Source organism: Lagopus muta, chromosome 10 (assembly GCF_023343835.1).
Source record: "Lagopus muta isolate bLagMut1 chromosome 10, bLagMut1 primary, whole genome shotgun sequence".
Lineage (NCBI taxonomy): Eukaryota > Metazoa > Chordata > Aves > Galliformes > Phasianidae > Lagopus > Lagopus muta.
Genome location: NC_064442.1, coordinates 8,666,611 through 8,692,914, shown reverse-complemented (window position 1 = coordinate 8,692,914; position 26,304 = coordinate 8,666,611). Strand labels below are relative to the sequence as shown.

Below are 26,304 nucleotides of genomic sequence, written 5' to 3'. Positions count from 1 at the left end.
GTAATGGAAGTATTAATTTGATGTACAGGGTAACTGAAGTTAGTTCCAATGCCTATGTTGTCACTCTGTACAACAGTCTGTCCACATATTTATTGTTGTTTGGTATTCCTGCTTGTTACATTAAGTTGAGCTACTATATGTAAAGGAATTAGAATGCATGGGCTTGGGCCAAACATCTGTTCTCCTGAGTAGAACAACTGACACTTTAATGAAGTCACACTGTTCAGTGCCTATATCAAAAGCGCTTTATGATTGAAAGATTAAAGTAACTTAAATGGGAGTAAAGATTTTCTTGCTTCATTTTTATTTCTGTTGAAGTCACAAGCCAGCAAATAAGTGCATTGTTTTCATAGTAACCAAAGAGAAATGTAGCAGAGTTACAGATGTAAGCATGGATTTTCTCAGTTTCCATACTTCTATGGTTATGTTGAGCCATAAATATTTAAAAAACAACATCGTTCCCTTTAGTTCTGAGTTCCAAAAGTTAGTATGACTTGCCAAAGCAAGTAATCCTGGAGCATAACAAAACTATCATTATCTGAAATACTTTGATCTTCTTTCTCTATTTATTTGTCTCATTGAGCAACTTAAGGAAATGAATATTTAATGCTGGCTATACCTATTTGTAAAAGCAGAAATCAGGTTCATAAAGTGAACTGAGTTTTGTTTCATTCTGTTTATTTTAAGGTAAATTTGTACTTTAGCAATGAAATTCCCAACTCTAGATGAAGACTGGGTGTAGGTGGGCCTCCTCTACATCCATCTCATCATTTGTAATATTTTACTGTTTAATATAAAGGGTTGTGTGTGATTCTTTTTTTATTATTTGTTCTATAGTTTCCTTTAAAATGTTTTTATTTTAGCCTGAGGAAAGTGTAGGAAATATCCTAATTACAGTTGTCAGCTCAATCAGCAGTTTGGAACTGTTGTATGTTATCATGCAGTCTAAATGTATCATCAACTATATAGTATATTTTCTAAAGAATTTCAGCACAAGATAAATGATAGTTGTTTACTAATTATATATGTTTGCAATCCTCTTTGAAGCTGTAATCTTGCAATGGGAAATCTTAGTGGATTGTGTTTTAGGTCACACTATTGCTTCCCTTGTGTTGTCTGATAAAAGCAGATGCAAAGATTTGTTCCATGAACTTTTTTCTAGAAGAACTCAATGGTTTGCCATGCTATCTTTTGTTGCTGCTCAGTGATGCAGTAGTAAAGCATTGAGGTGATTCTTCCATCAAAAGTTGCTTATTGCATCTAATGTTCTATCATGCAACTGTGTCCATTGGGGAATTAATTTCTTTATAATGAGGGTTTACTTTCATCTGATCAGAAAGCTAACACTCAATTTATCCCCAGATTGTGATCCTACTGGAAAAGTTCTACAATGAAATTTCAACTTAACTCCCTTGTATTGAGGAACTGAATTGAGGTGTCTGGTTGGCAATCTCTAGCATTTAGGTAGAATTTTTAGGTAGGTTTCTTTGAAACTTAAGAAGAAACTAGGATGAAGGCTTCTAAAGTCTGTTGGATAGTAGTGACCATTAGAAATTCTTAAGAAAAGCAGGGAAAGAGGAAATGAAATGAAAAAAAAGAAACGTGTTGAATTAGCTTTTTTGTAAAATGATTATGAAGTACTGAGAGCAGATAAAGTCATGCAGATATTGTACAATATTCTATTTTACAAGCAATTTCACTTGCTTCAGAAGCAAATATGAACGATTGAGGGATAAGTACACAAATGAGATGAGGAGGCTCACAAGCAGTCTGTGCTAACATGTGGTCTGTATTATGGCAAAGTTGATGAAATCTAAACTAGAATGTGGTCTGTGTCTTGATTTACATTCCCTTCTCTTCCTGAAACAGTTTCTAATATAGAAAGGTCAAGTTCTGCCCTCAGATGTTTCTGTGCAGTGCCCATGAGACTCAATGGAAACATGCTTTAAAATCTCATGCAATAAATGTATAATACGAAGCATTCTTAAGCCATAGTAGCTACTTACTTGTCCAAAGTCCCCAGAGTTGCTGTCATTTAATCCTAGTAATCTGTAAAACATTTTGAGGTATCTTGAAAATAAAAAGACTTGCTATTATATTTGAGTCTACTCCTACAGACATCAGTTCCTACTTGCAAAAATCCACTTCTTTTTTTTGTTAGACAATGGGCAACAGCAAATTCTCTAGATAGGTCTGAGTGAGAATGATGATTGCTATGGAGTTTTTGCCATTAATTTCTTAATGAATTTTTTAATATTTGGCAACTGTATCTTACCCTTCTGTTTGTCTTTGTTGGCTTTTAGCCTGTTTATCTTGAGGAAAAGCAGGAAATGTCTAAGAGCAAATTACATTTTTAAGGTGGATTTGTGAATTTTATTTCCTACTGTGTGTTTTAAAATATCTTTAATGAAAAAAAATTCTTTTAAAAGATCTCTCAGCAGGATGAAAAGGGTATTTATGTTACAGTCCAAAGAAAATTGTAAAGGTCTTAGTATTTGTAAACTCCCTTTGGGGGAAAAAAAAGAAGCACACACTGATTTTAAGATTTTATATTGTGTAGATGTCCAAAGCTTACATCACGCCTCCTTTTACACAAACGATGAATGGGCCCGCATGGCCTTTCTTCACTAATGCATAGTGCAGTGCCAGGAGTGCTTAAACCAGGAGGCTTTACATATTGTAAAGTTCTAATCTTTTCAAATAAACTGTGTTGATAAGAAACTGTATTTCGGTGGAGACAGAGCCTTACTGGGAAGATTAACATGAGCTCTTGGCATTTCTTAGTTCCTTACACTGTCAAAGCCTGACATGTCTCCATTCCTGTGCAGCCAAGGATTCTTAAGTGGTGATATCATCATTGGGAGAAGATAAAGATCCACTGAACTGATGTGTTGAGGCCAGTAACAATGTGGCAGAAGTCAACATTTAAACAGCTTTCATTCTTCTTTGTTTGATTTTGACACTGCAAAGTGAATTGTTTCCTTATCTGATTGAAAAAGTTGTACGTGGTGTTTTCTGCTTCATTTTTTGTGTCTGGAAAGAACATCAAATGCTAAGTCTTTTGACATCAAAAGAAACTAATTACATCAATCTTTATCTGTTATGGATCCTAATAGCTGAACTCAACGGGTAAGGTGTGCTTTACCTTTCAAGGATGCCAAATTAGCATTGAAAATGTAGTGGTTACTAGCGAGGCACAGAAGCAAAAAATGCATGGAGTCTTGTCTTAAAATTTGATTTCAATCATAGAATCATAGACCAGGTTGCTCACAGCTCCATCCAGCCTGGCCTTGAGTGCTTCCACGGAGGGGGCATCCACAGCCTCGCTGGGCAGCCTGTTGCAGTGTCTCACTACTCTCACAGGAAAAAATTTCTGTCTAATATCTAGTCTAAATCTGCCCTCTTCCAGTTTAAAACCATTTCCCCTTGTCCTGTTATGATATTATCTGATTTTACCATGTTGTTTTTATCTTCTAGTAAAAGGACAAAGAAATATACAGTACTAACCCGTTTAGTAGGTGAGGCTTGTTGCCATCCATTGCAGAATCTGTAAAGGTACTTTGACTGTTCTGCGAAGTGAAGGCTGTTGCACAGTCTGTAATGAAATATATGATATTTCTGGTAAGGAGTTCATGTACAACAAGCTGTTGTGTCTTGAAGTTTACACAGAGTCAGACTTCAGCATTTACTCTCGTACATAATTTACATGATTTGTCACAAGGCAGAGTTAATAAAAAGGAGCAGTTTCCTGATCATGTTAATTCTCAGATTTGAACGTTTCCCTAGATAATTTAACTCCACCTTATCTTAATAAAATAAATAAAACCAATGTGCAACAAACTACCTAATGGCATCTTTATTTAGTTGTGTGACAGAGCACAGTGGACTAGGTTGCTCTTTGAGATATAACTACTCAAAAATACTTGCAGTACTGTATTTCTGCTTTCATTCTTGTCTCACCTAAAACATAAGAGCAGTTGCTTTTGTCATCTTTCTTGCATAAGCAGATTTTTCTTCTCTATGGTTCCTTTCTTTTTGAAAATAAATGTACAAAGGAGGGCTGAACACATCAAAATCTTAAAAGTGGAGGCAAATATATAAGCATAATTTTGGAGTGGCTTTTTAAAATCCATTCAACCAGTTAACATTAATATCCTTAGCTAAATATGAAGTAGAATGTTTCAATGGGATCAGTGGTAAGATTGATGCAGCAGCATAATAGTAGGATGCTTTTATTGTCATGTGGTACATTGGAATTAGTTATGTTACATTTTCTTGTAGTATTATTCAGAAAATGTTAGCATTTGCTTTTAATTATCTAATGCAAGAATTGTCCAAGAAGTTTGTATCTTTGGGCGTGTTTTTTTTTTGTCTTTTTAATTTTTTTTTATTTTGCAAACATTCATTACCAATAGTTTTATTAAAATAAATGGATTACCAGGGCTGAACGCTGCTCTCTGCTAGGACATGCAATTAAGCAATCAAAATACTCAGGCTGTAAATCAAACAGATTTACATTGAAACAGATCTTTTTTTATTTTAGTGTATTACTGCTGCCAGACACAGGTATAAATTTTGTACTTTTGCCTTCAAATGCAAAACAAGAGCAGAGAGTTTTAGATTTTCTTCTTGGTAGTGAGAGTGCTGTGTCTGTCAAGAAAAGGCTGAGTCTGTCTGATGCAAGCTTTGATAACGTGATTGTTCTGGTTCACACTGCATTGTGAAAAGAAGCTGTTTGCCTCCCTTTTAAATCGTTTTCTTTTTACCAGCTGCAGAAGATCAGAATAAAACTGACCATCCCTTTACTCAGTCCCTGGTGATGATGATGATCCAGCATTTGTTTTTCATTTAAACCACATGTTGAATAAGTGAAAAAAGGAAATACATGCTGGTCAGAGGTCAGGTGCAACACAGAGTTTATATGGATTTATTTTCACTGTAGCATCTGCTATCCTGCATTTAAAGCCGTTGAATGTTGTTCTGCTTCCAGTTATTTTTGAGGCAAGTTTTCTTAAATAGCGTCTTTTCAGATTTTGGCATACCCTGCTGGGCAGACACTTGGCCTTCAGAGCTGTAGAAACAGTCCGATTCTGCAGATGATAACTCTGCACCAGACAGGCTCTTCAGAATTTAAACTCCTTCATGATCTCATAGGGTGGAAGCTGACTCTCTTTGTTTCTGTTCTCAAATAAGACAAAGCCAAAAAAGAACCTGGAACAGTATTAGGGTGATAATGGAGGGCTGAGGCTAAGAGCTTCTCTCCTTATCCCTGCTCTGGCATTAGGAGAGAGTGAGGAGGAGAGAGCACAGATCCGTCCCTGCATTTTCCAAATATAACTTTAAATTTTAATCAGATACAGAATATGAACTAAAGGTTCCATTTTTTTCATATTAAATTACATGTGTATTGAATTTGTACATCATTAGATGTACTGAAATGTTTGGTTTTTATGATAGAATAGTGCAGGAAAAATTACTGCACACATTTTAACAAATAGTTAAATAGTTTATAAGAAGAATGAGGAGTTTTTAATTCTGGTTTTGTGATTGGAATAACTTCAGCTTTTTTTTTTTTTTTTTTTTTTTTTTTTTTTTTTTTTTTAAGATTGTGTGTTTGGACTCTTTTCATATGACACTTTCTTTTCTGTTCTCTTTTTTCCTCTCCAATTTCTTTTAGGAATAGGAGGCCTGCAAGATTTTGTGCTGAAGTCTGCAACTTTGTCAACATCACCAGCTTGCCCACCTTTTACACCTCTCAACTTTGAGGCTACACCAATTGTGCGGGTAGCTGTTGAACCAAAACATCCAAGTAAGTTTGAAAGGAGAATTCAGTGTAACAGCAACTCAGCTTCCCACTCTCACTGATTGAGCTAGTGTATGTTCTATCCATTAAATTAAGTGATAGGTCCAATATAAATCAAATAAATCTAGATGGATGTATTTCATTGTCCTAGTGAATTCTTCCAGCTGGTTTGTCTGTGTCTCAGTAAGAGGTCAGTTACAGAAGATCTTGCTGCACATTTTGTGGTCACTTAGCTATATCACAAGTAGGATACTGAATGATGCTACAATTCAGTATTCCTTTACTGTGAAGGTAAGTAAAGTGTGTGATCTTTGTGTTCTTCACTTCTGTTGCCATTCTGTGCTATATCATTAAGCCTTTGACACAGATTTACAGTATTTTCACTACTTTGGGTTTCTAATTGATTCCTACCCACTACCCAAACCAGAGTAGCATATCTCTGCCTATGTTTCAGTCCAGTTTTCATTTTTTGTTGTGATGTTAGTAGAAACAAAATAACTAGCTTCCAATTCAGGTCCAAAATTTTCTAACATTAAAGTTACATAGGCTTCTTCTTGTTCAGTTTTTACTTTTTTTCTGAATTAGTAGGAGAGTCTAGCAGATGTTTGTCTCGTGTTTGGTTAATAGTTAAATACAGTTAAATATTGTATATCCTCATTTGATAAAGTTTAGAAAATATTTAAAGTTTTTTGCTCTAGTAAGTGTGATATTAAGTTGAAAATTGTTGAGGAGTATAATTCCAGAATTACTATGTAATTCTAGAGAGCCTTTTTTTCTCATTGAGGAGATAAAGCTGTATCATTCTTTAATCACCAGCTATTTCCTTCAGTAACTCCTGAATCTATTTGAGCCAGATTTGTTAGAGATACAGAAGTCTCAAAAATTTTATCTACACCTGTGAAAGTTCCTAAAAGTCAGGTGCTGCTTGAAGTATCAGAAGACAAGCAAGATTAGGCCGTTGTAGGCTCAGCTTGGAAGTGATCAGTTTCCTGTTAAACTGCATATAGTCTTGGGGTGATGCTCGCATGTTGTCTCATGGGTTCCTGTATGGTTACAGTAAACTCTTAAAGAAAAGCCATTCCTCCATTTCAGAATGCTAAAGTTCAGAATAGAAAAAAAAAATTGCTATAGAAGCGCCTTAGAACTTAAAAGTTATTCACAAACTTTCAGATAAACTATGCATTTGTGTTTAGACTCCCAACAAAATGAGTATTACTGTTTCCTCAACTTAAATATGTTTGTCTTCAAGTATTCCTTCCTTGGTATTTCTTTACTACCTTCTTTTGCCAGGTGATATGCCTCAGCTGGTGAGAGGAATGAAGCTTTTAAACCAAGCTGATCCATGCGTCCAAGTTTTGATCCAGGAGACAGGAGAGCATGTGCTAGTGACAGCAGGAGAAGTTCATCTGCAGCGTTGCTTGGATGACCTGAAGGAAAGGTTAGAAGGGTCAGGGAGATGGAATATTTTTGTTCAGTAACTGTTTCCTATTTCTTTGTCAGTTAGATACATCCATCTTTGATTTATGTTATGGTGAAACAGCTTTTACCATTGGATCATAACTGTACCTTTTTGTAGTGTGTGCAGATGTGCAGCGGCTACTAGTTCACTGCCTTTATAAAGCCACAATCAAGGAAATTATAAATGGCAGTAGCTTCAGGATTCCGGTGAAGAGTGTAACGATGTAAGTCGCACAAAATAGAAATTGTGAGAGGAACCAGGTCTGGCAACAGAACTCCCCAAAATTAGGAAGTAATGTGATAGAAGGTTGCAAGACCAAAGTCCTGTTCCTTTGCTCTTGATTGTGCCACTTTTGGTTAGTATCAGACAATGCTTCTTCTGGAAGTTGGAATGGATCACTTCCAAATTACTTAGAATACGTTTTTAACAGTATCTTTATTGTGACTTAGTGCAATATATTTGTATTGTTTCTGAAAACAGATGTACTGCTGCAATTTGCACAGCATTTTTCCTCAGGGTGTGTAAAATCCTTATTATTGGCATTATTCCAACTTCTGGAAAAAAAAAATTACTGGAATAATTAAATGATGACGACATAGGATGTTACTGAGCAGCTAGTAGCAGTCTATGTATTTACTTGTCTAACACTTTCTTTTGTAAACATGATTTTGACTTTTTTTTTTTCTGAATTGCCATTTCACTTGATTTTTAAAAGAATTATAAGGTGTCAAGAGTCATCATTTTGTGATGTCCCAAATGGACAAAGCACGTGAACACTGTGATTGTAGTGTCATAAGCAGAAACGAGAAACAGCTGAAGGCACAGAGTGGCAGGACTCCCACTGCCGATTCACTTGACATATGGCTTCTGATGCCTTTTCTCACTTGGATACCAGCTCCCAAAAGGAAAAGTGGCAAGGTGTATTTACTAGCTTTTTGAAGCACCATTTCTTGTGTGTTACATTTGAGTTCTGATAGTGGTATTCTTTAGTAAACTACTAAACTGTGAAGAGGAAAGGTTGTGGTTTGAAATGCTATTTAGATTAGCTCTAGTATAACCCAAAAGGTTCTAGCATGGTTCCATACTTCTTTACAAAAAACTCTTCAGTTTACCCAGGGCTGCATTTTTTCAGAGCAACTCACTGTAATAACAGGTGTTCTAGTTCAAACCAAATGTCTGTCTAACTCCATGTGTCCAACAGAGTGGCTTAAATTGGACGTTTGGGAAAGAGTGAAAACAGCAGCCAGATGTAAAAACTCCTACTGGTACTCTGTTGGGCCTTCATTGTCTTCAGTTCATGGACAGTTCAGGACCTGCTGCGGTTTGGTTATCAGCTAATCCCTCTTAGCCTTCCTTATGCCCCTCATGGTTTTGTAGGCTTCTATCACATCCTTGAAACATCTGAAGACTACTTGTATTTTTATACCACCGGTCAAGCTTATTTTTTCTATTTCTATTGTAGCTCTTTTGAGGAAGGAGAACAGCACATAGTTTTCAAGATGTGAGTGAACCAGTGATTTATACAGTGACTTTCAGAAACAGTACTTTCTTTTGTTTTGTACTGGTACTTTCCTTTTTGAAGTACGTGGTATTTTGAACAGTTTGAAGTGCATTATCTGGTAATCCATGTTGCAGTTCAATTTATTCATGAACATCTGTTCTGTGTTAAGGCCACTGCCCTATCTTCCACAACCCCTCGTTTTAAAAGTAATTTTAAAATTTAAGCTAATCAAAAAACTCTATTTTACAGGTTTGCAAAGATAGAGATTAGTGTGTCAGCACCTATTATTCCATTTCGAGAAACGATAACAAGACCTCCAAAAGTGGACATGGTAAATGAAGAGATAGGAAAGCAGCAGAAAGTTGCTGTCATACACCAAACAAAAGAGGACCAGAACAGAATTCCTGAAGGAATTCAGGTTGATTCAGATGGGCTTGTTACAATATCTACTCCAAATAAACAAGCTACGCTCAGTGTAAGAGCGTTGCCACTTCCTGAGGAGGTAACTCGACTTCTTGAAGAAAACAGTGACTTGATTCGAACTATGGAGCAACTCAGCACGTCTCTGAATGAAGATAAAAAAGCTCATGAAATAGATCAGAAGACTATGGACAAGATAAAGGAATTCAAACAAAAATTAGAGCAACATCTGCAGGGAAGGAAGTGGAGAAATGCTGTTGATCATATCTGGTCATTTGGACCACGGAAATGTGGGCCTAATATTTTGTTACATAAATTTGAGGGTTATAAAAATTCTGTGTGGCAGTGCCTTGAAAATGCTGAGAAAGAAGTAAGTAAGTATGGAGACTTCGACAACAGCATAGTAAGTGGATTTCAGCTGGCTACGCTTTCGGGTCCCATGTGTGAAGAACCCCTCATGGGTGTGTGTTTTACAGTGGAAAAATGGGAAATGAATAAGGTTGGAGAGGCACTTCCAACTAAAAGTCAGAATTCAGGGGAATGTGGTGCTGTAGAACATAAAGAAAGTGAAGATACTGTTTCTCCAACAAGCAATTGCACTGTTAACATTTGCAGTGAGAATGAACACGAACAGAGCAGTCAAAGTGTTCCAAAGTCACTTGAAAAAAATAGTAAAAACAAGGGAGAAGTTTTACTTATGGATTGTTATGGTCCCTTCTCTGGACAGCTGATTGCCACCATGAAGGAAGCTTGTCGTTACGCTTTGCAAGCAAAACCACAGAGGCTTATGGCAGCAATGTACACCTGTGAAATTATGGCTACTGCAGAAGTTCTAGGTAAGACAACACAACCCTTTGTCAAGAATTTGCTTTCTGAGTTAATGCATGAATTTTTAGATACATAAAATTTGACTGAATCAGAATGTAGAAAAAGGTGAGAAAAATGTCAGAGGTTTTTCTTTGTTCTCTGGTAGATTTTTGCAATGACTCTCTAATGCCTCCTTGCCATACCACTAAGCTTACCCTAACATTTGTTCCTGGAGTTTTCCATAGAAGTTGATATAGTGAAAAATGTAGTTAGTTGTTGTAAAACTCTGCTGTCATGCATGCAAGCATGATACTTGACACTGTAAGCAAGTGTATCAATTTTAAATGAGAAAAACATAATCTAAATTGCTGTTTACAAAAAATGCCCACTACTGCATGATTGTTTATAGTGATGTGATTAACATGCATCATCTCATCAGTTGTGCCATAAAATGAAATGGAAACACGGCATTCTAATACGTGGATATGTTTTTAATGAGTGTGATTTAGGACTCAGATGTACAAGCAGATTAGTCCAGTTAAGTGAATGCATGTTAGATGGTGATAGCCATGGACATGCACTGGTTCATTACAAATCCATTATTATGGATAAGCTGAAGCCAATAAACTGTGTCCTTGAGGGTGAGTGAAGAGCATGCTTGCTCTGCAGTAAAGATTGACAGTTGACTTGTGATAAAGCATTGGCTTTTATAACTTAATTTTTTTCTGTTGGTGTTCCATGCATTGATATCCAGTTGAGCTTAATGCATCTTTGTATTACCTGCTTGTTTCTAAGATTTTATAGCAAACTCTTTTGTGTTTAGAACACTTAAAGCTAGACTGTCTTTTCATTTTGCTTATGCAAATGAAAATTAATTGAGAAACGATTTTATCAGACACTGTTGTGGCTTTGTTTCTGGATTTGATAGCAATGCTCATGTTAGTATTTGAAAAAAAAAAAAAAAAAAAAGAAAGCAAGATCAGAGCACTTAAGGGAACAATTCACACAGCTTCACAGTATTATCTCTGGCTCCGTTCTTTAAGTAAAAACACACTGACTCCAAAACAGAAGAGCAGCTCCTTTCCCTGCTTGCTAAGCTTATGGTCACCCATAGACCTGAAAATGTTGATCGTGTTGTACACTATTTCTATCCAGTATGAAGCTTGTTTGTTTTTTAAAAGAAGTTATTTTAGCATCCAGGGAAAACAAATTGTTTGGCATTTTCCTTTGACCTTCTGAAGAGTGCTGCAGTGTAGCGAAATGGTGAACAAGACTTAAATATTTTAAGGAGCTGAACATAAGACATCTTTAAAGTGAATCTGTTATGCGTATATTTATTCTGTACGTTGCAGCATCTTGAAGGGTTTTTTTTTTTTGAGTAACATCATTGTTTCAAAGTAATTGTTTCAACAATTTTTGAACAGCAAGTCATGGCATTTTTTAGGGATTGATGCTGCTGAAGCCATTTCTTTCTTCCAGCTTATTAGTGTAGAATTAGGACCTGTTTCTCTCCAGTATATTGGCACCTGCCTGTAGTGGTAAAACTGAAGGCCTCACATAGCTTCTTTGTGATAGCCTAAATTGGGACATTACTCCAGGCTGCATGAATGAAATGCGTGTTGCTGGAAACCTGAAGTAAGCTAAATAAATTGGCTTCTGGTTTCTGTGTTTTGGTAGACCAGTTTTCAGTGAACTATGTCTAGAAAATATGTTCATCTAAAGTGCTTTCTGATAATTGTTTTCTTATCTCATTAATATAAATCAAATCTTTCTAGGTCCTACGTATTACAATTAGAAAAATAAATATTTTGACTTTTAACATTAATAACCTATAAAGTGGTTTCAGACTTACTTGCTTGAACAAATGGGTTTAATGCACGTTGTGTGGTTCATCCACAACGTATAAACAGTGATGCTCTTTGGCAATGTGTGCATTTGACTTGAATCTTAAAGCAGTATGTGCTTAACCAAAGTCACTTACTGATCTGTGAGCTGTGCTGATGTGTGACCCTTTCATAGCTCCAAGTTTTCTGTAGTCAGTGGAATTTTCTTAGACTTGAAGTCATTTAGTTATGCGAACAAAGGCTCTCCTTGCATGGCAGACTCAAGTGACTTCTCTGCAACATGCTTTAATCTTCTTGTCATTTGAAATGTAGAATCTTAAGTATTTCCTCCATTTCCTCTCAAGCAATAAGAAGACTATTGTGTGTAGTAAAGGTGACGTTCAGCCAGAGGAGCAGAGAGGAGGTCCTGGTAAGGGCACGAACAGATAAAATCATCAGTGATGATAGGAAGAATACTTCAGCCCATGTTTTATTAGAGAACTAGAAACTCTGCAGCAGTTGGTATTGAACTCATGCTTCATCATCCACACCTGACAGGAAGATTTAACTGCACTACCTGTGTGCTAGGTCTCCTTTCCAAGGACCAGATTCTATACTTAAAAAAATAAAAGCAAATAAACCTATGCAAATATTTCCTCTGATATCCTGTAAAAGGCTTAAAATAGATCTGCAAATCAATGCATGTGATTATAATATTTAATAATATCTTTCCGCCAACTCAGAATAGGTGAGAATAATTAGGAAGTAATGGATATTCCTAATTATTTCCAGTAAGGATCACTGTTTAAAAGCTGCCTGTACATGTCCATGGTTTTGGTTTGGTTTTTTTTTTTCAGTTGAGTATAAAATATTTGAACATCTTAGAAATTGATATGAATTTGTTCTTTGCTGTAAGGTATTTCTAAAGTTAGTTTGTACATCTAAGAGTGATTATTCATACTTGTAAATTAAGGCATTTCTAAAGCATTTTTTTCAGTGTATATATTTTTCTGTGCTTTTTATTTTCATCAGTAGAAATGTAGTTGTGAGTTTTTGTCTGTAGAACACCTAACCTGCAAAAACATTTTAACTGCAAATTAACATGATGCTTTCTGTAAAGTTGAACGTTTTTCAGAAGTGCTTTGTTGATATCTGCAGTGTATTTCAAAGGACTCGATATTTGGGAAAGAAAAGGAAAAATTGCTGCTGACAAATTTAAGGATTCATTAATTAAATGCTAGTTGGGACACATTAAATGTAATAAATACCCAATAAACAAGTTTTCTGTGCCTTACAGTAGCACTGCAGCACTTGGGACACAGGTGGCTTATAGGGAAACATTGAACCAAATAAACTTTTAAAGGTAGCTGGGATGTGATTTCTGAGTGGCGTTATTATTTAGTAGCGTCACTTAGCTGGTAATGTTTCTCTAATATTTGATTAGCTGAAGTAAAGCAAGTTTGGCACATTGTCTGGCAAAGTGCCTTTGATGCTATCACATGCCTACGTTTTAAAATATACGAAGTACGTGTGTTATCTAGATTCATACAGTAGCTATAGTTTGTTAACTGTTATTTGTATGATTCTGCACGTGGTCTTGGCAGAGTATGTTGTTTGTCTGAATTTAATGGATTTGCTTAAAATTTTGCAGGGAAGAACGAGAGCCAAAGAAATGATGTACTTTATATCATGCTCAAGTTTCTTGAGTAAATATGTACTTGTCTTAACAGATCAGAATATGAATGTCTTGGTAAGCTCATCAAAGTAATGTCTTTGCAGGTCGTGTGTATGCCGTCTTGTCCAAAAGAGAAGGCAGAGTATTACAAGAGGAGATGAAAGAAGGAACGGATGTGTTTATTATTAAGGCAGTGCTGCCAGTAGCAGAAAGCTTTGGTTTTGCTGATGAAATCAGGAAGAGAACGAGTGGCCTGGCCAGTCCGCAGCTGGTGTTCAGCCACTGGGAGGTAAAAATATCTATTCGCTCCATCTGGTTTGGTGATCTATTTCCTGTAGATGTGGCAAACGGGAATAATAAGTGGAAAAGGTTAAGTTTTGGTCAACATGTTTGAGTAATTCATTTTTGAAACGAAGAGGAAAAAATGCAGCTTTATATTGGTCTTACTTAATTTAATGATGATGCTGTTCAGAAATGGAGTTATACTTTCTTGAGATGGGATGCTTTTTATTTCAATATCAACTAAGTGCTTCTGAAATGGAACTGATTCTTCATAAATTGGTTTCTGTAAATTTTACATGCCTTTTAAAATAAGTTATCTGATAAACCTATTTGGGTGGAGGGGGTATACTACTGCTAATAAGAAATCTGATTTATCTGATGGTTATCCTCTTAGTGATTGACAGATACTTCACGGGTTTTTTTGTGCTCGTGTATTCCAACTCAACATATGTTTCCATGTTAAAAGGTAAAGGGAATTGATTCAATTCTTTCAAAATCAAGTCTGGTCACAGTAGATGGAAGTGTCCTCAAAATCATTTCCTTTGTTCATCTTTATCACTTAAGGAAACAAACAGGTTTAAGAAGAGGTGTAAAGGAAATACTGAGATGGGAAAGCTAATAAGAACTGGTATCAATTGAGAATGCACTTCATTTTGTTCCTACAGTGCGGATCTTCAAGAAGTAAAATGGAAAGCTTTAAATTAGAGTTCCTTGTTAAAGAAAAACAAAGCTGCATTGTAGGAGGCCTTGGAAGACTTAATTGAAGGAACTAAAAATAGGCTCAGGGGAAAGAGCCTAAACCAATAACATGAGCTTTTTAAAATAATTGAAATCTAGATTTTTAATTCTTTCAAGGTCAGATGTTCCTTTATTTGATGTTAGGACTGTAGAAGTTTTGATAAATGGATTAGAAAGTCTTATTATCTTCAATTTTGTGACAAATGTCAAATCTGTGAGTGCAAACAGCTTAAGATTTTTGAGGCCAGGAGTGCTCCATGCAGTTACCAGGTATGATCCATTCACCTTTGTTTCTCTGCAAAATATGTGCTGGTTTTTTCACACTGCATATATTCTTCCTCATTTTCCTGTAGCTAAATTGTCCTTATAGGAATATTTAAATACTTCAGTAGCAGTATTTCTTTCTTAGCAATTCCTGCAACCGCCTCAGGAATTTTGTGCAAGTCCTAATTGGAAAAAGAGCATCTCCAAAAACCAATCATGTGCTATCAAAAGAGTTGTGAATCCTTGAAACAGTACTTCTCATCTCCTTTGACAGCACCACCTTACTGGTGCTAAAAAAGCAATGGATAAATGCAACCCATATAAATAGTGTGTGTTCAAAAAATAGACAACAACTCGGTGTATAGAGGGATGTGAGCCAGTACAGATTAGATACTTCAAACCCATAACAATTGGCAGAATTGTGTACAGTAGATTTTGTTTCAGCTTTGGATGTCCTCGTCTGAAGTGCAGCTGCTGAGGTTTTGTGGCTTAACTGGTCTTTTGTCTGAAGTGTCTCTTGTATCAGTGCCCTAGAGGGAAATCAGTCAGAAGTACGATAGTTCCAGCTAACCATTGGTCTGTGCCAGTTTCTTTTGGATTTGTGGCTACTGTGCTGCACTGCTAAGCAAAAAACGAAATCCCTTGCTTCTATGACCTTCCCTTCTACCCCTAAACTGTACCGTATATTTTCACACTGTCAGATGTTAGGAATTTCACATAAAAGAAAGTGTCCACGCAGTTACAGGCATGAATAGGAGAGGGAGATTTCAGCATCTGGTGACATTTTCTTGAATTGATCCTCAAGGGAGGTTGTAATTATAGCTAGTTTGTTAAAATGTGGTGGTAGTAGAAAAAGTGACTGTGGAAGCTGGTCACCTTTCCTGGTGAGGAGGATTGTGTTTTGTTGCTTTTGAAGTCTGCTCTTTTTCCTGACCAAATGAGCCCTTTACTAAGCTACAAGCAATGTTGGCTCTGTGCAACCATGGCAGAGGGAATGTATTCTATTCTCACTTCATCAGCAAAATTGCTAAATAAATATCATTTTCAGAATCTCTAGTGGTGGTATGACAGGGAAGCCAGAAGAAATTTTGTGTCTCAGATCACATGAGAAATTTGTGAAGCTTTTCTCTGGTTCTTCTGCTAAAAACAAAACAAGAGAACAGTTTTCATCAAGTATTAGGTGTGACTTTGGCAGTCTAAAATTACTGGTGAGTTGTCACAGTACATTCATAATATCCATGGTGTATGCTTAATAAATACCATTCTTTTTTTTTTTTTTTTGCATGCCAGTTATTTCATGTATCATACTGTAAGATACAGCATGAACTCTGTGAGATCTCATACTGTGTTTTCCTTTGTGTTAAAGATGGATAGGCAGTGTGGTAGCTACTGGGTTTTCTTTCACATTCGCTATGTTACTGAGTGTGTGTCTGTTGCCTAACTGCATTCTGTGTGATCCCTTCTGTGCCACTCTGCATTGCTTCCAGGTGGTGTTTCCTCAGTGTGCTTTGCTCGTTACCTGGATGCCCAGGACTTGGGTTTTTCTGCACAGATTGCTTCTAAGACCTTGTTTTCCCCATTTTACATTTGAAATACCACTTCTTGGTATTTTTAAATTTCAAAGACTTAATCTCATAGGAATTATATGTATGAAGTATATTTAAGGAAATCAGGATTGATTTTTATTTTTTTTAAATTACTATTATTTCATTAATATGTCTTGTAGACTATAAAATAAGGGAGATCAGTGATGGCACAGATGTTTAAATTAGTCTCTGGAAATGAGATTTCCAGTTAATTTGTCTGGTGTAGTTCATATCACTCCAGCCCCAGGGAATGGAGCAGTACATGTATCAAGGTCTATCTTGTCAGATACGCCTTTGTTTTATTCACTTCTCCTGTCATACTTAAATTTGTTTCTGCCTGTAAAGAATGGAACCAGCAGTGGGAGCTTTCAGTTTGGTCCCAGATTAAATAAATACATGTTAAAAGATAGTTGTGTGATTTTCCTTATGCTATCCCTGTGTTAAGTGGATTGGGTTGACTTGGCCGTGTTTTCTTTGCTTGTGGTTTAAACTTTCTTTTTAATTCCTAGTTAAAAGTATATAGCTTTGAAGTAATTAGTGCTTTTTCTATTTTTTAATCCTTGAATTAATAATATACATTCAGTTAGAGTGTAACTCTAGTAGAGCAGTAGCTTATTGCACTGAGTCATGCCATTTTGTCTTTTCATGAAGTTCTGTGAGTAAGAAGATATTTATGATGGAGCAGCACTTAGAATAATGGAGCTTTAATCCCATTTGGGAAATGCATTATAGTGAAAATAATGCATGTGGCTCAATTCGAATGACAATTGTCTGCAAATGCAAAAATATTCAAAGAACTGCTTCTTGTAAAGCTGTGAAATGTATGGTTTTCCTGTTAACACACATCTCTCAGATTGCATTGACTGTCTTTTATTCTTGGGGGAGGAGGGGATCTGTAAATATGTTTGATCTGAATTCTGTTTGACTATTCCTTCTGAGCAGAATAGTGCCCAGGCTGTGCTGTAAGGCTCTGCAGAGAGGTAAAAAAGAAAAGGGCTGCAAGTTATATATGATAAGAATCTGATGTGTCTTGAATCACTGGAAGTTTTATACTCTAATTTTTTTATTCATTCCTACTGTGATTTTACAAGTCAAATAGAAGATAAGGATTTAATGTGGAAGTTGCTGGATGAGGCTGTTTGGCCAGCATTAAACAGGACACAGGGTAATGTAATGAGAGACTCATAAGAGTCCATGAATCTTTATTTGCTATAAATTGTGACTTCACATCGTTGCACAAGTGTCAGCTCAGGCATGCTAAGAAATTCTAGGAGTGACCTGGAACCTTTCAAGTATGAAAAGGTCTTTATATTAACCAGAACATCTGAAGCTAATGAAGGTAGTAAATAAAAGCTGTGTGGCTTTGATTTTCCTATGTGTCTCTTAAGGAACAGGAAAAAACGCAACAGTAAAGCCACAGGTTTCCTTGTTTTCTTTCCAATTCCCTAATGCTTGTTTGTAGCTACTGACTGAAGTCACAGCTAAAGCTCAGCTGTCACTGATTGGAGCACAAACAAGGATGATGTTCTTAAGCCAAAGTAAATTTACGTGGGTTTATTTTCTAACTAAATGTGGAAATGTTCATTATTACAGTGTTTATTGAAAGAAGCAATGTCATATCTGACTTCATATGTTTTAAGGCCTGAGCCAACCCTTTTGAATATTGTCACTGGAATCTCTAGATTCTTCTGAAGAGCTTTGGGTACTGGGGTTACTTTGTAGGGAATCTGCACTCTAGTCATTAACCTACAGGTTAAATGCTTCAAGCTTGAATGCAAGTTATTCCATATTCTCTGAAATCCTCTCTGAAACAAAACTCTTCTGATTGTTTTCTCATTTTGTCAGGCTTTTGTCAAATGACTATAGAAATGAATCTTGTGAATTGGATTTATGCTTGTATGCTCTTGGTCTTTCTCATCGTATTTTCTCAAAGCCATGTAATTTACAATCGTGAACTTTTGCAAGAAAATGCAAGGATACAGAGAGAAATAAAAGTGCAATTTTTGTCAAGTTATGAAGTTAGCTATCAATATTATAGAATTATATGTAATAATCTTAAGAAGATGTATTTATTTATTTGCTACAATTTGATGTGTAGTGATGCAAAGTGGCCAAATCCTTCTGAGAAGCCCAGGTTTGACTACAGAGTTGTCAAAGAACTGGCAAAAAAGGGAGTCTGAAGATGAGTTGAATTCTTTTTTTTGTTTGTTTTTGCTGTTCTTTCAGGATGTGGTATAGAGATTAGCTATTTATAAAATGGACAAGCTGGTACACAAAGTATTTGGTACAGTGTGAAAATTTGTGTTTCAGTAATGTAACTGTGACTATTTATTTTCTTTTCTAAGAACATTTATGTGTAGGTACTTCTGTAAAATTCCTAAGTATGTTGTATGTACTTTTCCTCCCACCCTCTACCATCTCATCCTTATCCCCAGCATAATGTTTTATGAGTGTTTCAGGTGCTCAGCACTTTGCACAGTTGCTCAGTACTCCTAAGTGGGAACAGCAATGACACCTGCATCCCACTGGAATTAAATGGGTGCAGCTCAATCTACCTAATCTTACTGGGTATGCTTCCTGGTGCTCTATGTGCTGAAAACACTGCCAGCATCCAAGCTTCTCTCTCACCATTTTGTTATGCTCAAAGCAGAAGCATTTTTACAGCATGACTCAGCTTATTATTAAAAACTCAGTTTGGAGATGACAGCTTTTCAAAGTCACATTTCACATAAACCTCAGCAAACTTCTGCCATTTTACATGAAAAGTAGGGGTAATTTCTAATTGACAAGGTTGCTTCAGGTATCTAAAAGGCATATCAGCAATATGCATATTCGTTACATAGTCTCTGCCATTACTGAGTGCTGGCCACCATTTGGACTGTCAGTGTTCTTGAAGTGTCTTTCTAGCATTGAGTTTTCAAAGGTAGAAAAGATTCTGATACCCTGAGGTGCATATGCCCTTTGACATGGTGTGTGACAGTCCTGCTGAGGTTGTTTGGGAGAAACCACTTCTAGCACAGTGTTGTTCCTGGCATGCAGAAGCTATCCTTGGTTGTGCTTGAGCTGAATTTTGTCACGCTTGAGCCTTCTTAAATGGTTCACAGTGGTTCACATGCTACTTGCTAGTCTTGTAGTCTTCACTGGATAGAGTAAGATTGCTCTTTATATTTGTGGTCCAACTAAAGCATTTTCCACATTGATGTTACTTGGCTCAAAAGAAAGTTTTTGTCTCCATCAGACAGTAAGGACCAGGAGGGGAAATGCTACCAGCAACATGGCTGCGTTCCCAGATCTGCCTGACCTTTTGGATGAACTAGGCAGATCCAGTCTGTTTGCTTTTGATGCATCCTTCAACCTCGTTTTTGCATAATTAGACTGCCTGAGGCAGAGGCTGTTTCATGCCTCGTTTTGTGAAATACACCAGACAATGGGACCCAGACCACTATTGGAGCCAGCTGGGTGCCACTGAAATGCAAATAATAAATCATCCTCGGATTAAGGCTTAAAATTTTGAGTTCTCTGGAATTGAAAGTAATTTATTCTAACTCAAGTCTTGAGAAGTTTGATGAACTTACATAATCATTTGCAGAATTTAGTATATATTGTATTGTCTTTCAGTATTAAAATAGTACTCATATTATTTGCATTTTTATTGGTTAATTATTGCAGGCATTCAGATTATGTCTGAAAAAGATAGGAGCATGCATTGCCTGAATATTTAGTGTGTAAGTTGTTAGGCTAAAAGAAAACGACAGCTGTCTTGCCCATGTTACTCTGCATGCTGTTACTAAACAAGTCTTGGGAGACATTGCTCTCTGGGTGTGTTAGTTTGAATAGTTGTGATGTTTAATGAAACGTCTTGCTTTGGAGTTACTTATTTTTTTCTCAGGAATAACTCTACACTTAAAGTATTTGGAGTAATCTAATCTTCTTTTGAAGTGTCTAAGCCTTACTGATTTCATTTTAAACACTTCTTCTTTTATACCTAGAATTGGTTTGCAGTTTTGCAGTGAGCTATGGAACATATTCATCAGCCTGTATTTAATGATTCTGTTGTTTCATTAGTTTTATGCTTTATTTTCTATTTTAATCCCATGGAGCTTCCAGAGCACACAGTAAATGCTCTCTGTTAAATGGCTGCATCTCACTCCAGAAGGGTGGGTACATTTAGAATCTTATTAATTATTTAGGACTCTACCCAGACAAAAACATGATTTCTGTCATGGATTCCAGAGTCTTCCCTTCATGGTTCCCACGAATACAAACAATAGTTCAAGGGTTAAAAACTTCTCAGTTCTGATTCCAGGAAGCCCAGACACACGGTTCTGCCAGCTACTGTTGTAAGCAAATTAAATTCAACAATCTTGGAGCATGAGAGGGAAACGTATTTATTGTTGGTTTTTTTGTTGTTTTTTTTTTGCCTTCTTGCAGCATATGTACAGAATGTGGGGAATAGTGGATGCCAACTGCTAGGTGCATCTCCTTTGATCTATTAATGTGATGTGAAGAGTAGTCTACTCTTGTCCTCAGCTTCACTTACTGAGTCAGAACTTAAGAATCAGAAAATTTCCTTTTTTTTTTTTTTTTTTTTAATTACTGTGTCAATAACACCTCTGTGCAGTTAATGCTAGAGTTATATTAACATGGCTATTTGCTGACTTCTTAAAGGGAGGGCACAACTGATGCCTCCATTTCCAGTTGACTCAGTAGATCTTCCTTTCTCTTTCTCTTGATTTGTCCTGGTGTTTACTACAAACACTGTGTGTCTAATTAACCACATCTTCTGCCATATGTCCAAACCATTCACTTGGGTATGATCCTCAGAAAGAGGAATTCTCAAGTGCCTCCATAACTTGCTCCAGAAGCAGAATGTAATACCAGAGCTATTTAGACGTGATGAGATGCAAAGGCAGTTCCTGCAGGTACTGATGTGGCTTTCAAAACCTAATTTTGATCTCTTTCCAGTTCTGCTCTGCACACTGCAGTGGTACGTTAGATCTGTAAGTTCAGTCTTGAGTGTATTTTCACTTCTCTTTAGGAACCACTGTTCATTGTTTCTCTCAGAATGTAATTTGGGAGTTAGGTAACTTGCTGATATGAAAGAACTTAATCAAAGGGAATAGTAACAGCCTTTTAAGTTGGTATAGTTTGTAGCTGCGTGCTCTCCCTTGGCAGTAGCTCTGGAGCATGTCTATTGAGTGTGAGTCACTTCTCGTTCCTGTGTTTCTTCTTGAACTTGGACATTTTCATTTGTTCGGCGCTTTAGATAGGTCCTGACTGGGGGAAGTCTCTGGTGTTTTTCCAGCATGATGATGATTAGTATGAACATCACAACAACCTGATCCAGTCAGCATGCGTGTTTGCCCAGAAGCTGGGAGGAAAACCAACCAAACAAAAAAACCCAGCAATTTTCACTGTCCTTATCTTTATTTCAAGTGCATAATGGTGCCCCCTTACTTTCTGTTTACTGGCATATACTGTCAAGGAGCTGCCTTGATGTTTCAAGGCGCTGGTAGAAAGGCCCTGTATAAGGCATCAGAATGGGTATAGCTCATGTGGATTCTTCTATGCTTAGACAACTCTTATTTGTATGTTAAAAATAAATTCAGAAACATTTGGAAACCAAAATTTTGTACCATTTATTTATGAGTTCTGCTTGCCTTTGTTTTCAGCTCGACAACTTTATGTATGTTCATTTCCCACCTAAATAAGTGAGGCTGCAGGTTTATTTTAGCATATGAATGATATCCCATTTAATTTACCAGGACTATATGTGTACTTAACTGTAGCAAGTTAGTATGCTTTTTTTGTTTGTTTGCTTGTTTTAACTTAGAGGCTTAACATTCTATTTTGCAGGATTTAACCTGCAATGTTTCCTAATAAAAAGTAGCCATCTTCTATGAGGACTGCTCCAAAAGTAAAGCTTCCTATTTTATGATAATGGCTTGTGAGGTCAGTGTTGGATATTGGTGGTATGGCAGTAGAGATTGAACCTTCCCAGCAATATTCTGCAACATGTTGTTGCCATGTAACAGATGGCAGCAGAGACTGCGTTGAGGAATACTGTTCTGTAGCTGAGAGTGTGCTCTGTTGAGGAACACAATGTGTTACTGTGTTCTTCGTATCTGATGAGGTCTCTGTGGAAATAAATAGGAGGCATTACTATTGGGGCAGGCTATGTACTGCAGTTATTGTCCTAACTTTCTATATACTGTGTATGTAATTCCATTCATAGTGCTAGGTGTTATTTAGCATCCAAAGTAAAAAATTTGGTGTTTGTTATTTCTAGGAAAAATCTTTGTCCTAACCCAATTTTTTTTTTCTTTATTTCCTTCTTTCTGATTTACGTCACTTAGATGAGCTTTAGGTAATTTTGTTTGGCTTGAAATAGCATATGGCAGTTAAAAGTATTTGTCAGAATAAATGGTTTATTACACTAAGTCAGAATGTAGGGAAGTTTTTTCTGTCCTTGTCAGTGCTAATATTAGACATCAGAAATGATCATGGAGTGATGTTCTCAATTATTGCCATAACTATCGCTGTTCTCACAGTAACTAACATGCACTGTGCTCCTTCTCCCATGAGGTTTTGGTTAACTAATGGATGCAGCGTTTCTGTTCTTCTTTTGGTCAAATATTACCTATAGCTGCATCTAGGGAGGAAATCTACAGTCAGAAACATTCAGTTCTTATAAATTCTTATAAGATCGTGGTGACATAATATTCTAAAGAAGGAATTCCTTTTTCAAAACTAAAAATTTTATAAATGTGATTTGTTGCTGTTACCAACTGGCCATTAAATTTGTTTTAAAATAAATTTGTACATAGACAAATACAACTGAATTTCAAAATCTGTCCTATGCTTTCTGTGATGAACGCTACATGGTGTTCCTAGTTCATGTATTGTGCTTAAGTAGCTAATAAACTGTCCAGAAAACTATCCACTCTGTCTTCATCTGTGTACTTTAGAGATGAGAATTACCTGAAATGTACTAAGAATACTTGGAAACCTTTATGCTACTTTATTATTTTTTTCCCCTCTCTTTTTATAGATCATTTCAAGTGATCCATTCTGGGTACCAACCACTGAAGAAGAATATTTGCACTTTGGGGAAAAGGCAGACTCTGAGAACCAGGCCCGCAAGTACATGAATGCAGTGAGAAAGCGAAAGGGACTTTATGTAGAAGAAAAAATTGTGGAGCATGCTGAAAAGCAGAGAACCCTCAGTAGGAATAAGTAGCTGCATCTGCTTCCTTTCTCTCCTGGTTCAGCTAAGTTTTCTATGCAGCAGATTAAAAATATCTTCTGGACTTGTTCTTTTACACCATATTTCTTACGCTTTCTAATGTTTATGGCTTATGTTTAGAAAAACATGAGCTTTTCCAACTTTTATATTGAGAAAATAGTTTATTTACTTAAATCATAGGCATATTTCTTGGAATTGGTCTCAGATTTTAAAGCTTTCTGCACTGTTGCTGTCACGGGATTGGGAACTCCTAATTTAATTGGTTTCTTTTTGATTTTTCAGATGTAATTGCAGTTAGAGCTGGTTACCTAGTCTGTTGCAAATAAACTATGCAATGAATTTAGCTCCTCAATGTTTTTGTCTCTATTTTTAAAATTAATTTTCATTTATGTAATGTATTTGTTGCCCTCAAGCACTTTCCATAGTTACCTATATGCAAACATGTAATCTTTCTTGGAGTTTCTGTTTGTTTTACTCTTTTCCTAGTGTAAACAGTCACCTAAAAGTGGTGATGCAGTCTCTGCTCCCAGGTTGTAGCAATGCATTGTCCTTTAAACCAAAGGGCAAAAATAGCACATGTGGAAGACTGAGAACTGCAAACCAGACCAAGGCTTTTCGTTTTTCTTCTCCATAGAAAGGCATCTTGTAGAAGGAAAAAAAAAAAAAAAAAAAAAAAAAAGGTTTACATAATTATCCTAAGCTGGGAGCTGCCATCTCTGAACGAGGTACACAGCTATTCCTGCCAATCCTGTTTGAGTATTTACAGACTCTTTGCAGACATTTCTACCTGTTTAACCTGTTGTCTTGAATACAGTGAGGAGAAAAGCTTGCAGGAATAATACAAAATGTTTTGCTGTTTGCAGGTGGCTAGATGTTGAAGTCCCAGAGTGATTCAGACCAATACTAACAAATTCCCCAAAGGGTGGAAGTTTTAGTTGAGAAAAATGGAAATCTTGCCCAAGAGAGACGTGATGTAATGACCTCTCATGTCTTCTCATGTGACTGCTTTAAACTGGAAAGGGCTGAATAGATGGATGACTGAAGAGTTTCTTATATTTATTTAAATGAATGAGTAATTAAGTCCTTGAATCTTGTGCCAACTGACTTTCTGCTAAATCTTATCTTACTATTGGCAAAGTGTTGTGTTTCAGCTAACCATGCAAATGAGTTGTTCTTTTCTTTCCAGAGTACAGCCGCTTTAATTTGTGATTGCTTAGCATTTCTTTAGCACCTACTTGGTCCTTCTGAATAAATAATCTCTGTGTCGATTAATGCAGTAGGCAGAAGTTACTCATATCACTTCTGCTCCTCAGGGGAAAGAAAACTGTTACTTGTTTCACAAGTAGAATAACTCTGACTGCTTAGCTTTTATTTTAAATAGCAGTCTTTTCTTCTCCAGTTTGTTTGCTTTCATTATGGAAATGCTTCCTTTTAAGATGTTGCTTATGAATTATTCAAGCAGATGATATTTACCTTCCTTAGAAGGTTGTTCCATAAATTTTTGCTGTTTTGCAAGGGGTATATCTGCACAGCAGCCCTAATAGAGCTTATACAAATACAACTGACGTTCGGGCTTTGCCAGCTGTGTATCTGTGGAAGGTACTGCAGCCTACAGAAACTGCTTAAGACATAAATAAATGTTTGTTTAATGACCCCTTGCCTACTACAACTACTCTGCTAGCTGAATCCAGGGTGCAATTAAGGATGTCTGGCCTACAGTCACGGAGGTGCTTGCACAGCTGACGTAGTAAGTAGCCCTTCAGAGGTGGGTAGGTGTTGGTCATTGCTATACTTATGTAAGCAGAAAGAGCATTAACATAGGTTTAAAAGATTTATCAATAGCTTTCATACTTTGTTTTATTTTCAGATTGCATCTCAAACGGCATGAAGATGAGAATTAATTAAGGATGCTCCAAGCCTAATATTTGTAAGGGGCAAAAACTCCACTAATTAACGCTAGAAAATCAAACCATCCTACAAGTGCTAGGTCTTTTATCTTTAGTAATGGCTTCTAGTGCCAAGGAAATCTAATTGCTTATATACAGTGAATTTTTTTTTCTCTGGATTATTGGAAACTTAGCTTGCTGTAGCAGGTTTTTGCCTATCTTTGTTACATATATATGAGATAATTTTGGAAAACTTCTGCCAAGCAGAATAAGTAATTTGCTGATGGAGCAAGCGATGGAAAGATTGGCTTGAGAGGTAGCCATTATATTGTCTTCTATCATCAGTTTTATTGCTAAGTATAGTGCATATTTAAGATGAGCATACACGACTTTTAAGGTACTTCATTTGGGTAAATGTTCAATTTTTTAACTTTGTGGAAAAAAAAAAAAAGCACTTGATTTGATTTGGCTCTGTTATATTTAGGAGAATCAAATTTCCTTGCAACTGATAATGTATAAAAACAACATAAGTTTCTAAGTGGAAATATTCATTAGAGAATGGCAGTTATTCACTGGGAAGGTATCCCAAGTGATTCCACATTTTTGAGGGGAGGGAGGAAAAAAAGAAAAAGGAGCTTTATTTCTCCAGTGAAAAACAATGAAGGTCAAGCAGTGGCCAGCAAGACCCTTCCTGTTGACTCTGGATGTTGCTTTTATCTTCTAGCTTTAAAAATCTTTCAAGCACTAGAAATTTAGGTGGTTGGCCATCTTTTTCCACAGAATTTTGTTTTTTTTTCAATGAACTTCACATTCT

General features: G+C 36.4%; 1 protein-coding gene across 4 annotated transcripts in view; it reads left to right on the top strand.

Annotated features, from left to right (window-relative positions):
* The window catches only part of EFL1 (elongation factor like GTPase 1), a 55,975-nt gene extending 32,028 nt beyond the window's left edge, over positions 1 to 23,947 (top strand). For all 4 annotated transcript variants that reach the window (XM_048956012.1, XM_048956011.1, XM_048956013.1 and 1 more), the window contains 5 exons: positions 5,678 to 5,809; positions 7,094 to 7,241; positions 9,013 to 10,019; positions 13,593 to 13,777; positions 23,410 to 23,947. In XM_048956012.1, coding sequence (XP_048811969.1) covers positions 5,678 to 5,809; positions 7,094 to 7,241; positions 9,013 to 10,019; positions 13,593 to 13,777; positions 23,410 to 23,598 — 1,661 coding nt within the window. In that variant the 3' untranslated portion in view covers positions 23,599 to 23,947. The remainder of the gene's footprint in view (positions 1 to 5,677; positions 5,810 to 7,093; positions 7,242 to 9,012; positions 10,020 to 13,592; positions 13,778 to 23,409) is intronic.
* Positions 23,948 to 26,304: the final 2,357 nt, after the last annotated feature.